The sequence below is a fragment of the Suricata suricatta genome, chromosome 3, assembly GCF_006229205.1.
Source record: "Suricata suricatta isolate VVHF042 chromosome 3, meerkat_22Aug2017_6uvM2_HiC, whole genome shotgun sequence".
In the NCBI taxonomy this organism is placed as follows: domain Eukaryota; kingdom Metazoa; phylum Chordata; class Mammalia; order Carnivora; family Herpestidae; genus Suricata; species Suricata suricatta.
In genome coordinates, this window is record NC_043702.1 from 146,700,726 (window position 1) to 146,715,570 (window position 14,845).

At 36.8% G+C, this 14,845-nt stretch overlaps 1 protein-coding gene across 1 annotated transcript in view; it reads right to left on the minus strand.

Annotated features, from left to right (window-relative positions):
• The window catches only part of KIF14 (kinesin family member 14), a 52,271-nt gene that overhangs the window by 20,270 nt on the left and 17,156 nt on the right, over nt 1–14,845 (minus strand). The window contains exons 14-21 of the mRNA XM_029933137.1: nt 13,369–13,553; nt 9,524–9,626; nt 8,329–8,489; nt 6,150–6,297; nt 5,461–5,613; nt 3,814–3,940; nt 850–943; nt 140–272 (exon numbers count right to left, since the gene is read on the minus strand). Of these exons, the coding sequence (XP_029788997.1) occupies nt 140–272; nt 850–943; nt 3,814–3,940; nt 5,461–5,613; nt 6,150–6,297; nt 8,329–8,489; nt 9,524–9,626; nt 13,369–13,553 (1,104 nt within the window). The remainder of the gene's footprint in view (nt 1–139; nt 273–849; nt 944–3,813; nt 3,941–5,460; nt 5,614–6,149; nt 6,298–8,328; nt 8,490–9,523; nt 9,627–13,368; nt 13,554–14,845) is intronic.

Consider the following 14,845-nt stretch of genomic DNA (forward strand, 5'->3'; position numbering starts at 1 on the left):
AACATACATAACTGATCATATTAGGTGGTTTGGGCAGTATAAATTGCCTTTTCCTTTATTCACCAATTTTCTTTACTAAGAACATGCACTTATATATTTATTTCAAAAAGTTTATAAAGATTTTAATAATATTCCAAACCTCATAAAGTTCTTTCATTGCTGCAAGCTTAGATTCAAATTTTTCCAGACTCCAGAAAGTTGAGATCCCTAGTTTCAGGTTACGAACCCGAATAGAAGTGTCAGAACTGCTTCCTTTATCTGATACGTCATGTCTGGAAGAAAAACCAAAGAAAAACGCTTACCCTAAAACATACATACACGTTTATACGAAGAGTTTTCTGAATTAGAATAACTTCCATAAAAATTCAATCCACTGATTAAATATCTCCATTGTTAAGCATTTTTATTACAGTAAAAATCATGTCTAGCATATGCAATATAAAAATAACTTCTTACATAAAAATTTAAAAATCAAATTCTAATCAGGTATATTTCTTTCCAAATATGCAATACTAATAGGTTTGCAATTCAAAAGAAAATGAGCAAATTCCTAAAACATCTAAAATTATTGTTTATAAAATAAGTATATTTTACTGTATACTTAAATATACCTAAAATATACTTTTAATGCTTAAAATAAGTATTTATTTTATAAACATACCTAGTACAGTATGTTAATTATTGCAAGTCTTTTACTCCAGAGTGAGCTCGGAAAGGGGGTGTCTGCAACCGACACAGGCATTGAATATACTGTATCTTTACAGAAACTAAATTTAGAAAGCAATCATATGAAGGTCAGTTAACTTGAAACAAAGAATGACAGTATAATTAAGATAATTAATTGCTCACCTGCCAAAAACATAGTATTTTTTAAATTTGTTGCTGATGGCATTGGCTTCCTGAATCATCATTGAGAGTTTCATGGAGCTCCAATTTGGCTGAACTAGTAGAAAGCACACAGAGAAAAGTCAAAATATACATATGAGCCCTAACTTCTATCATCAGGCAGAACAACGCCTGAAAAAAAATATGATGTAAATAAATGGCGTTAACTAGTTATTGCAGAAAGTAAGGGCGATATGTGAGTAACTTTTCCTTAAGCCTGAAATAAAATACTTTTCATAGAAATGATGTCTTTCATTTGTGGAGACACAAAGAAAAACTGCCGAAAGTGATATACAAAGTTGAAACAGAAAAGATTTTGTAAGACAGGAAATGCCAAAGACAATGCTTTTTCTTCCAATACCTTTAAATATTTTTTCTCATTTATTTCTTTCCTAATTTCTAATTTGTTTAAAATTTTAGGTAAAGTACACCTTGGCCTAACTTTTTAGAACTACCATCCTTTTTTTTATTTTGCCTGAAAATTAAAACAAACACACACGGATTTCAGGACATCAAAACAAAAAAGGGAAAACAATTTAGGCCACAATTCTACTTCCCTAATTTAAATTTCAAATTTGAAAATTTGATCATACATATGTTTTGTTACTCAAACTTATAACCAATATTCCATTAGAACACTTTTTTGAAAGGACAACACTCATTATTCACATGGTAAAAATATTAAGTATTCATTGCAAGGCACTGTTTTTAGGCCCTAAGGGGAATAAAAGGACATATTACTAAATGTATTTTTTTTTTACCTCTTGCAACAGATATAACAATAACTATATTATATAATAGTTTCAAATGTATTTAAAAATAGAAGTTAAAGAAAGTGTACATTACAACTACCAAGTATCCTTGCTAAAAAATTGAATCCGACAAGCCTACGGAAATAATGACCACTTACTTTATAGGGAATCTGGGGGCAGAGGAACATGTTAGGCAAAAACATGGAGATACAACAGCAAAATCCAGAATGTGGGAAACTAAAGGATAAATAACCTGATTTTTTCAATAAACAATTTACAAGGGGAAAGAGAGAGAAAAGAAGAGCAAATTTACAGATTAAAAGAGACTGACACCTGGCTGGCTCAGTCAGTAGAACATGTGACTCAATTTCAGGGTGGCGAGTTCAAGCCCCATGTTGGCGTAAAGCCTACTTAAAAAATAAACAAACAAAATAAAAATAAATAAAAGAGACTTAAAAGGCATATCTACCAAACACAATGTATTGATCATACTTGTATCCTGATTCAAATAAACAAGATATTAAAAAAACCATGATAAAATCCAGGAAATTTGAATGTAGACTCAAAATTTAATGAGTATAAGAAATTGTTATTAATTTTTTAGATTTGATAATAATCTCATGGTTATGGTTAAAGAGTGACAGAGAAAGAGAGAAAAGAGAGTTCTCATCTAATTCAGAGGTATATAGTGAAGTATTTACATATCAAATGACAGAATGATTAGATCAAATGATAGGCTTGCTTCAAAGCAGGCCATGGAGGCATGGGGACTGAGTATAGCCAAAACAAGATTGAACATGTTGGTAACTGCTAAAGTTGGATGATAGGTATGTAAGAGTCTGTTGTACTAATCACTCTACCTTTATAGTTTGTTTAAAATTTTCCATAATGAAACGGCCACCCTTGGTGCACACTGTTGGTGGGAATGTAAACTGGTGCAGCTGCTCTGGAAAACGGTGTGGAGGTTCCTCGTAAAATTAACAATAGAACTCCCCAAAGACCCAGGAATAGCACTGCTGGGGCTTTACTCAAGGGATACAAAAGTGCTGATGCATAGGGGCACATGTGCCCAATGTTCATAGCAGCACTGTCAACAATAGCCAAAACATGGAAAGAGCCTAAATGTCCATCACCTGAAGAATGGATCAAGAAGATGTGGTATATATACACAATGGAATACTACATGGCTATGAGAAAGAATGAAATCTGGCCATTTGTAGCAAAGTGGATGGACCTCAAGGGAGTCATGCTAAGTGAAATAAGTCAAGCAGAGAAGGACAGATACCATATGTTTCACTCCTATGTGGAACAGGAGAAACTTAACAGAAGACCATGGGGGACAAGGAGGGGAAATAAACAGTTGGGGAGAGGGAAGGAGGCAAACCATGAGAAACTCTTGAATATAGAGAACAAACTGAGGGCTGGGGGGAGGGGTGGCGAAGAGGGTAAAAGGGGTGATGGGCATGGACGAGGGCACTTGGGATAAGCACTGGGTGTTACATGGAAACCAACTTGACAATAAATGATAGAAGAAGAAAAAAGTTTCCATAATGAAAAATGTTTACATTAAAAACATGCATGTTCTATACAGCAGTGTAGAAGTATACACGAAAAATAAAACATCCAAATGAAAAAGAAGATGAAGTACCCAATGATTAGATTCCATTTAAATGTAATAACTAAAAATTAGAAAAAGAGATTGGATTTAAAAACATGTTACATGGGGTACCTGGGTGTCAGTCAATTACGCGTCTGACTCTTGATTTTGGCTCCGGTCATGAATTCATGTTTTGTGGGATCAAGCCCTATGTCAGGCTCTGTGCTAATAGTGCAGAGCCTGCTTGGGACTCTCTCTCTCCCTCTCTCTCTGTTCCTTTCCTGCTCTCACTCTCTCTCTTAAAATAAATAAGCATTTAAAAAATAATAAAATAAAAACATCTTACACATCAAACTAATACTTGATTTTTGTTTACTATTTACCTATGTAACTAAATATATTAAAATCTGAATATTCTAAAACAATCATGCCTACAAACTTATTTAGATCCAAATGGTCAGCAACATCTAGAATAAAACATTTTTAGTATACAAAGGCAATTAACATTTTAGTAATTATATTATATGAAATAACATATACAATTTTGGAAAATGCCTGCTAAAATCATCATATACTCACTTAAAAAAGTTTTATCCCTATTATTCTGATTTTGCTGTAGGATTTGTACTTCTTTAGCAATTTTTTGCTTCTCAGTTTCCAAAGCTTCCAGAATTCTTGCATGGCGGATGCTGTGGTCTTCTAAAGCCTAATTGATATTCATCCACATAGATCCACACATGAGAATATACAAAAAGAGAAATTATAATTGATAATGGTAACACAGCATAATTAAACCTCATTTTACAGTATGTATTTTATTAATCATACATTTCTTATATATTTTATTAAGCATAAAAGGTTTTCAAAAGTGCTTTATAAAATATCTTTATGAATTTGCCCCATAACAAAATCATTAGAAACTTCTGATGACATAAATTAATCTTGTTCTTCCCATTGATAGGAAGGAAAAAAAAAAAACCTTCAGGAAAACAAAAGAGGAAAAAACTGCTCAAAAGAGTTCATTTGTTGACTAAACAGTCTTACATTTAAAAGACACCAAGAAAACCTCATTTGACACAAACAGACCTTATAACAGTCCATTAATAATTACTGTTTTCAAGATTTAAATAGCTCTGTTTTTTCTTCCAAGACTCTCAGGTGATTCACTAAGTACTTTGTGTCCTAGAGGTATATCCCATCACTATATTACAGTATCAGAACTTGGGGATTACTAGAGGTATTTTCTTCCACCCATACTTTTATCACAAAACTTGGAAAAAAGAAAAATAAAATTGCCACTTGAGGATAAAACTTTGAGGTTAAGATACGAGGAATCAAGCAGAGATAAAGAGTCTTTCTCAAACTTTAGATTTTGTCAGAATCCCATGCAGGTTAGCATAGACTCCGGACCCTGCTCCCAGAGTTTCTGACTTAGTAAAGATTCTGGAGTGGGGCCTCAGACTGCACTTCTAACAGTAATGCTGACGTAGCTGATCTAGAGACCAGACCTTCAGAACCACTAATATAAGGAGAAAGAATAGCCAAAAAGGTTGATTAAAAGGTAACTGAAGATATTAAAATACTGACATTTCGGTTTTACACTTCAGTCTTGTCAAGTTGAGTGGGGTGAGGCAGCCCCTGTGCCTCTGCTCTCACTGAGATGACAAAGGTTTCAGCGACAGAGTTCCTATGACTGTGGTAACAAGCACCCCATTACTGCGAGTTCTCTTCAGTCACTCAGGTGAGTGGCCTGCTGGCCACTCTTTCCACAGACAGAGAATGCTTCATTCTGACATTGGGATGTGACCCACCGTTAGAGCTGTGCCCTTCTTCCTTCTACATATTGTGCCCTAGCACTGTTTCATTCATTTACGTTAATGGCATGACTGATCACAGGATAGTTGTAGAGTCATAACAAGGGGGAAAAAAACCACCAGTAATGGAGCCAGCTAGAAATAAGAGTTCTGTCCCTTTTGAAATATTTGTGTGAAGATGTGTGAGCAGAGGTATGAGCATTACCAGGATGTAAGCTTTCAGGCAAGAAGACCCCTTCTCATAAAAAATAAATAAAATAAAATGATCTTAACCAAAAACAGAAAGAAGAGCCCATCTCATTTGGAGACCCAGATTCAGCCATCTCCTCTCAGGTACTGTAAGTTCTTCGCGGAAAAAAAAAAATCCAGCAGTTGCTCAGAATACAGCCAAATACCTACAAAATGAAATTACCTGTTTTGCAGCAAAAGTCTCCATTTCTAATCGCTTTTTGTTGACATATATTTCTTGTTCAAGACGCTGTTTTGCCTTTTCTAATTCCTCAATTTTGTCATTAGCCTTTTGGTTATTTATTTCCTGCATTTTCTTCCTTTGAGACTCTTCTTTCTTTAAAAAACAATAATCAAAAATAACTAGGGCAAAAACACACAGCATTTTTTCAAAAATAAAATAAAAATGAGTCCATTTCTTTAATCCATGTGTAAGAAATTGACTCACCAATAAAAAAGTGGCTCTGTAGTTCTTCTGCCTAATTCAGCCTGACTGATCTAACTTAGAGTAAGTATCACTGGTCAAGCCTTGCAGAGCATTCTCCTCTAAAACGGGTTGTGGGAATGCTAAGATGACCCCTTCGAAATAGTTGTGGGATAATGTGTGAGCAGCGCTGTGAGCATTACCAGCATGTAGGCTTTGAGGCAAGGGCCCTTCTCATAAAAACGGACAGAAGCATCTCAATTTTTCTTCATCTTCCAGCAGCCATTTGTCTACTGCTAACTTACTTCCTAACATAAAATTAAAAAGAGCCTGGACTCACTGTGGCTTTAATAACTCTCTAATCTTTGATATCTAGGGATGTAATCAATTTTATAGCCAAGACGTGGGGTGCACCCGCAGAGAAAGAGAAAGCCAGTTCAGCCTTTTACCAGTTCAGCTTCCAATGCTTTTATTCTGTTTTCATATGCAGCTTTCTGAGAGGAAAGCTCTTGCTGAGCCATTTCTTTTGCAATTTGGATTCCTTGCATCATTTCTTCCTTTGCTCTCAATTGTGCCTCTTTTATTTCTGCTTCAAGTCTACAAAGTGGCAAGATATTCACAGGATACATTGTTAAGGATCTTCTATATACCACAGTCTTAATCAATTTTAAATGTTTTCATTAAACAAAAATTTTAAACTCAAAATTTAATTTCTGATACTCTACCAACAGCATGCTTAAACTTTTGTTGTTCTTAGAATTGCTTATACAACACAATATAAAAGGATAAAAATTTGCTTATTTCTAATTTAGTTACTAGAGCAGATACCTGGTACTTAAGGAAATATATTTCTCTAACCTTAAAGAAAATAAGTCATATAAAAATATGATGTCATAGAGAACACTGCAGTAAATATTATAGCTAACATTATAATAAACACAAAATAAGGGTATTTTATGTTTAATAATGGTTACAGCAAAGATTTTATATCAAATATCAATAACTTTTAATTCATGTTTAGGTCATAGATTAGGAAAAAATTGAAATAACTCTAAAAATGATATAAGAGCTAATGAAACAGATTGTATAATATGTTTTCAACCATCTATAATAATTTGACATTTTGGTAAGTCAATACATAAATTAGTTTTGTCATCTTTCAATAGATAAGGGAAAAAGCATCAAGAACTATAGAAAAACTAAAAGCTTCTTTCCTCCCAATAAAGTCAACGCTTTAGCAACTACTGTATAGAAATTTCTATTCCCAATTTTGCTGAAGAGTAGAATATCAAAAGAAAGAAGGCTAGTAGTGACGAGGGCCGAGGGCAGGCCGGAGGGCCAGGGGAGAGGGCGGAGCCAGTTTAATGGATACAGAGTTTCAGTGAGTTCTGGAGATGAATAGTTTGATGGTCACACAAACTGCAAACATACTTAATGCCACTGAAATATACGTTTTAAAATGATTAAAGTTGTAAATTTTATGTTACATATATTGTACCATAGTTTTTTTTAAAAAGAGCAAAAGCAAGTTCGGACTTTTTAAAAGATAAACAAAGTAGGATTAGCCCAGTCCGTAACAGTCATTCTGATTCCTCCTCCCTTCATCTTCTTTGGTCATCAGGCCTGGTTGATTCTTACTCCTTATGACTCTCTCTGACCCCATCACACTGTACTTCTGTCACTTCAATAATCTCTGAACTGTATTTGCAATCCACACTCACTCTGACTCTAATCCGTTGTCCAGACTTAGCTCATGGTGAGTTCCAAAAATGTGATTCTGATCATGTCTATCTTCTGTGTGCTTAAAATTCTTTAATGATTACATATCTTTTTTTTTTAATTTTTTAAAATGTTTATTTTTGATACAGAGAGAGACAGAGCATGAGAGGGGGAGGGGCAGAGAGAGAAGGAGACAGAACCAGAAGCAGGCTCCAGGCTCTGAGCTAGCTGTCAGCACAGAGCCTGACGCGGGGCTCGAACCCATGAACGTGAGATCTGTCCTGAGCCGAAGCCGGAGGCTTAACCGACTGAGCCACCCAGGCGCCCCTAATGATTACATATCTTTTAAGATAAAGTCCAAACCCTGTAGTATTTTATTTATGTATACTTTACCAATTACAAGTTTACAAGGATACTGCTTAAATTAGAAATCCTACAATATTGCATGAGCTAAAAATGGGGCAAAGAAAACAAAAGGTTACACTCCCCTTGTTCTGCTGGCTAACGTCCAACACTCTTGCGACTCCATTCCAATGGATGTCTTCTTGTCACCTAGAAAACTTTGCCAATTCCTGGTTGGGGCTAGGAGTCACCCCTCACTCCATAAACTGCACACAGTGCGGGCTCTGTCATGAAGCTCTATCACAGCTATCTGTCAGTTCATGAGAGGATAAATTCCTCCAGGGGAGTAGCTAAGTTTCAGTTATTCTTTGTATTTCCTAGTATGGTGACAGATATATAACATCTGCTCAATAAATGCTGCTAAATGAATGAATGTACCAAGAGAAAGATCATGTCACCAGAAACTAGCACCCAAAGAATTAACCGCCAGAAACACACGATATGATTAACTCTCTCTTGTAGACTGCTCTCATATTCTTACTATTTCTTATCAACAATGATACTTACTGTGATCTCTGTGCCGTGAGCAACTCGTTTTTTGCAAATTCAAAGTCTTTTGGACCCTCGCTTATAAGAGCATCTCTACCGGATGGCCTTTTTCCTTTCTGGACTTCTACTGGATGGTTAAATCTAAAGTAATGGTCTCCGCCAAGAATCACCCGATCACCCTAGAGCACACAAAAAATTTACTACTTGAGGTGAGTCTGAACCACAAACTTATATGGGACAAATCATTAATCTCAACAATTCAATATAATCTAATATAGTAATAATAAACATAAAAATCATAGCAATTAACATTTATTAAATATTTTCTATATGCCAATCACTGTGTTAAACACCTTACACATATGTTACCTCATTTATGTCTCATAACAACCCGCTAAGACACTACTATTATCTCAATTTTAGGAAAGAGCGGCTAAAGACCACAGAACTTAAGTAACAATAAGCAGTCACTGAGCTTACAATTTGCAAACACTGTGCTAAGAACTATATATTATTTCATTTTAGCCTCCCCTACCCTGAAAGGTAGGATATATAAGAAGTGGCCAATGTCTTGCTTTGCCTGCAACAGACCAGTTGCCTGTTCTCCCACTGTAATTACTGCAAATGCTCTTAGGGCACCTGGTGGCTCAGTCGGTTGAGTGCCTGACTTCAGCTCAGGTCATCATCTCACAGTCCATGAGTTTGAGCGCTGCATCAGGCTCCATGCTGACAGCTCAGGGCCTGAAGCCTGTTTCAGATTCTGTGTCTACTTCTCTCTCTGTCCCTCCCCGGCCTATGCTCTCTCTCTCTCTCTCTCTCTCAAAAATAAACATAAAAAAGAAAAAAGAAAAAAAATGCTCTCAAAAGTATCCTGACTTGGGTGATACACAATCACCTTAGTTAAATAACTTTTTTCAAAGGTCATGTGGCAAATGACCAGGACTTCAACCCTGTCGGCCTAATTCCAAAGCCCAACTTTTTACTGAACAAATAATGATGTTGTCAGTGGTCAGCTTTTCAGGTAGTGGTTTATAGTAATATAACTTTCATTTTTACACAAAGAAATATAATAGAAAAGATAATTTTAGAACCGAAAAATCCCTAATCTAGTTCACTACCTTATCTCACAGAGAGGAAAACTGGGATTCACATCAATTAAACAATTTGCCCAAAGTCAAACAACTTGTTACATTTTTAGCACCAGCTAACTTACATGATGTAATACTGTGGATTCCAAAATATGTTTTCCATTTATATATGTCTTTGCCTCTCCAACTGGGATGATACTCACGATCCCATCAAAATTGTTTATAGTACTGTTAAGATAAGAAGCACATTGTTATAATTACAGGATAGATGAAAAAGGAAGAAACAGGCAATATGAGATAATCCTGCCTGTGGTATTCCTTTGTTGTTAAGGTTCATATCAATTTGTGACAAAGCAATCTAAAATTCTTTTATTTTCCTCCAACTACATTTTGAATTTGGGGGGAAAATAGCCTGGCTTCTTTAGCAATTCTGTCCATCAATGGTGGGAAGGTTGTTCATTGTACATATTTTGATTACAACTACTTTGAAAATAATACCAATCCTCTCCCCTAAAATAAAATAAAATAAAATAAATTCAAGGGAAAAAACATTAGAATATTGACAATGGCTACCTACAAATGAAACAGTTTTAAGTGTTTTATTTTTTAATTTCTGGTTTTATGGATGAGTTTTAAAGATGGATAGGAAAACAAACCTTCTCCTCTCATTAAAAGTAGGGTAATACAGAAGGAAAAGCATGGAAGCACTTAGATGCTTAGACTCCTTAGTCATCTAATTAAGGGGACCCTGACACTATGGAAAACCAGCTATAAATGCTATATACTGCTTTGAGTCTTTTTATTTAGAGAATAGGAAAGACACTCCAGTCATCTTTGTGGGTTTTTAAATTTTTTTTGCACATTTATTTATTTTTGAGAGACAGAGTGAGACAGACAAAAGCAGGGGAGGGGCAGGCTGAGAAGGAGACATAGAATCAATCGGAAGACAGGCTCCAGGCTCTGAGCAAGCATTTAGCACAGACCCCGACATGGGCTTGAACCCACGAACCGCGAGATCATGACCTGAGCCGAAGTTGGACGCTCAACCGATTGAGCTACCCAGGTGCCCCTCCAAAGTCATCTTTGGATTAACTTGACAGAGAGGAAAAAACAGCAGCAAAAGTTGAGTCCTAACCCAAAACCTCCAGCTGTTGATTTGGCTCCAAAATCTATAATTGAAGAATAACAATTCAAATATAGCATCTAGAGAAAAGAATCTGGAAGTAATAGCTCACCCCCCAGCAGGACATCCCTCCCACCTGCCTAGTGTCTTAACCAGGTAAAGGTTTAAACAATATCTACTTGTTCTGATTCCTTCTCTCTCCTGGGTCTATCTACTCTTGACATCAAAATTCCTTGGCCTGGCATTCCGAACCCGAACCCTCCACAATCCGGCTTCAACTACCAACATTCTTTATCTGTCACCATTTCCCCATAACAATCCTATCTTAACACTCAATCATCCATAGCCGTATCCTGAATTTGCCTTGACATCAGCTTCTCTCTTTTGAGTCATTTCTTCAACATAGGAAGAATGTTACCTCTCTCATCCTTCAAGGACCAACTTAAATGCTAGAAGCTTGGGGCACCTGGGCGGCTCAGTCAGTTAAGTGTCTGACTCGGTTTCAGCGCAGGTCATAATCTCATGGTTCATGAGTTCAGGCCCCACATCAGGCTCTGTGCTGATGGTGCAGAGCCTTCTTGGGACACTCTCCCTCCCTCAGTCTCTCCCCCTTCAACACACTCTCTCAAAATAAATAAATAAACTTAACATTTTTTTTTAATGCTAGAAACTTGTCTTTAGGGCTCAAACTATAAGTGGACTTTACTTCTAAGCACTAAGAATGCAAGACCCATGTTAACCTTAATACACATTGATAGCTACTGAAGTTCTTTTATTCATTAAGTCCCCATGTGCCACATATGTCTTAGCAACGAAGACACACATGAAACCAGCTTTCATGAAGTTCACTGTGTGGTGAGTAAGACAATAGTGATGAGTGTTCTAAAAGGGGAAATACAGAATGCCAGGCAAGCAGGAGACTTCCTAGTTCCCTACTGGACTTCTTTCTTTCTTTTTTTTTTAATATTTTTTTTATTTTTGAGAGACAGAGAGAGACAGTGTGAGCAGGGGAGGGTCAGAGAGAGAGGGAGACACAGAATCTGAAGCAGGATCCAGGCTCTGAGCTAGCTGTGAGCACAGAGCCCAACGTGGGGCTCAAACCCACAATCATGAGATCATGACCTGAGCCGAAGCCAGACGCTTAACCAACTGAGCCACCCAGAACCCCCCTACTGGACTCTTAACACTTTGGGACGATGCTAGGTATCTTTGCCACTGGTGTAAGTAATACTAGATTTATTTGTTATAGAAAGCAGTGAACTAATAGAAGAGCAAAAGGACCTGAAGAAGGGATTTGCCGTACCAGATACAAAGATATTATAAAGCTCAAATAATTACTAAGTAAAAGACAATCCAACTAATATGCAGACAAAAGACATAAATAGTCAAGTCACAGAAACACACATTAGTAGCGCCTAGGTGGTTCAGTTGGTTAAGCATCCAACTCTTTATTTTGGCTCAGGTCATAATCTCACAGTTCATGAGATGGAGCCCCACACTGGGCTCTATGTTGAGAGCCCAGAGCCTGCCTGGGATTCTCTCTCTCTCCCTCCCTCTCTGCTCCTCCCCACTCGCTCACTCTATCAAAATAAATAAACATTTAAAAAAGAAAGAAAACTAACATGGCCAATAAATACATGAAAAGACCACTAGTCAAAGAAATGCAAAAAGAATCCACAAATGAGATACCATATCGTGTCAACCAGACTGGCATAAAGAAAGTCTGAGAGTACCAAGCGTTGACAAAGATATGGAATAATAGGTACTCTCAATGCCAATGGACATAAAAACTCATAATCATTTTGGAAAACTAATTTGGAAAACAATGTGAAATTACTTAGAAGTAAAACTGAATAAGAACATACCCTACAGTCTACTGTCTCAAGTATTCTTAGACATAATCTAAGAGTGTTTCCCAAAATTTAAAATTTATTACTATTACAGCATAATTAGAAAACTATATTTATACAGCAGATCAGGGTAAATAGAAAGGCTGTTCTCAGTTAGGCATGACTAGTCTGGTAGGTCAGGCCTCCCAAGTACCTACTGGCTATCACTTGACGGCTCATAGCTCAGTTTATCACCTGAGAAACTCACTCTAGAGAAACTCTTCACATTTGTACCCAGAGAGAGGGATAAGGACAGAGCAATAATGTGGTAACAAACTAGAAACAATCCAAATGTCTGAGATAGATTGTAACAATATAAAAGATAGATAAATACAGCCAATAAGATACTTCACAGCAGTAAAAATAAAAGAACATCAACATGAATGAATCTCCAAAACAATGTGGAGCCCAAACAGTTTATATATATTATCATCCCAACAATATGAATATAATCATTCAATTCATATGAACAAAATTCACATCAAATAAAAAAGTTTTAATTTGTCAATCCAACCAAAAATCTTGCTATATAAGATGGATAGAAGTTTGGGGTGTCTGGCTGGCTTAGTTGGAAGAGTGACTCTTGATCTTGTGGTCGTGAGTTCAAGCCCCACATTGGATGTAGAGATTACTTAAATTTAAAATAAAAAAAGATGGGTAGAAGTTTAGTTTCATGTCAATGATTATAATACCAAGAAATGATCCCTCAACCAAGAGACCACATACACCAAAAGAGAAATAGCATTACATTGTACCTCACATGGAGAGTAATCAACCTATCTTCCTTGCGAAACACTCAGAATGTCAGTTTGTCTTGGCTAAAAGACGCATTTGAAGAATTATAGCAAAGAATCAGTATAAACGAATGCCTCACGTGAAGGACACCGTACATGACCAAGATGCAGAAGCCTACTAAAAAGTGAGCAGGTGCCTTCTTACTTTTCGAAGAATGACATACCAGTGATCGTCAGCAATCAGTACCCCAGAGAACTGAATATCATGGCTGGAGTTTGGTTTATACTTTCCAACTGTCGTTGTTCCTTCTTTTATCATATATAACAGCATCTCTGACAGCTGAGGATCTTCATTGAGATTGACAAGGTTTGGCAAATGGTTGTCCATTTGAAATGTAATTCCTGCTTTCTAGTAGAGATCAGAAAACAAATTAACCTTAATGACAAACATCAAATGATTAAATCCACCTAAAATAAAGGGTCAATGTTAAACATTAAGATCACTGTATGTGAAGTCTCAGTAAAGGTTTCTCAGACTCCCTATGTCAGGAATTCTCTATGACTCTTACCATCATACTTCTGAGACTTCTAACATTATGCTGAGCTTCCTCTGATCTTCCCCATCCTCAGCCCTCTCCTACATCAATTCATCACCCCCAAACTGTGCCTACTCTTCTTAACTGGTTGTCTTCAGAGCGGGTCCGTTCCTCTTGTTGCATCTGCTGCCATCACCTTAGTTCACATCCTTATCACCTCACACTTGAACCACGGAGCAGCAGCCTCCTGACTGCCCTCTCAGCAATGTCTCCTGTTTTCTGTCCATCTTACGGCCTATACTAAATTAACGCTCCTGACAGGGTATTCTTAAAATGCCCACTCCCTAGTCAGTTTCAACCACATCCTACTTCACACAAGATAAAACAAACTTCTTGGCCTGAAAATCAATAAGCTAACCATAACATATCGTGCCAATTTTATCTCCCTATGACCTTATACAAACTGCTTGCTCCAATAAAACTGATTCACACACACTCTTCTGAGCACATCTTAAACTTTTATACCTTTACTCTCATATAATTTTCCTTTCCTACAATACACTCTTCCTTTTTTCTACCTATCAAAATCTTGCCCAAGCTTCAAAGCCAAACCTCCAAATTCAAATCTCACTTCTGTGAAGCTGGACTGACCCCCACCAAGGAATATTCTGCCCTTCTCCTCAATTCTTATGATACTTTACCTACCAATCATTTAAAATGTTTCCTTCACTGCCAATACCTTTGCCCTTGACCCATGCTCTCCTCTCTCCCTTTTGAACCTCTTTCCATTAAGGAATTTTGATTTCTATAAAAATGAGTGGCTCAGTGGGTTAAGCGTCCGACTCTTGGTTTCAGCTCAGGTCGTGATCTACATCATGCCCTACATCAGGCTGTGCACTAACAGCACAAAGCCTGCTTGGGATTCTCTCTCTCTCCCTCTCTCTGTCTCTCCCCTGCTCAGGTTCTCTAGCCTTCTCTCTCAAAAATAAATAAACTTTAAAGAAAAGTTTAAGTCTCTTCCATCCTTTAAATAAACAAAAACAAAAGGAATGAAATAAAATTTCCCCAGTCTCACAGCCCCTTCTTCTGACTCCTACAATTCCCACTTAAGGTTTTCATTCCTTAACCCACTGTCCACTGTCGTCTGATCCAAAAACACCCTCTG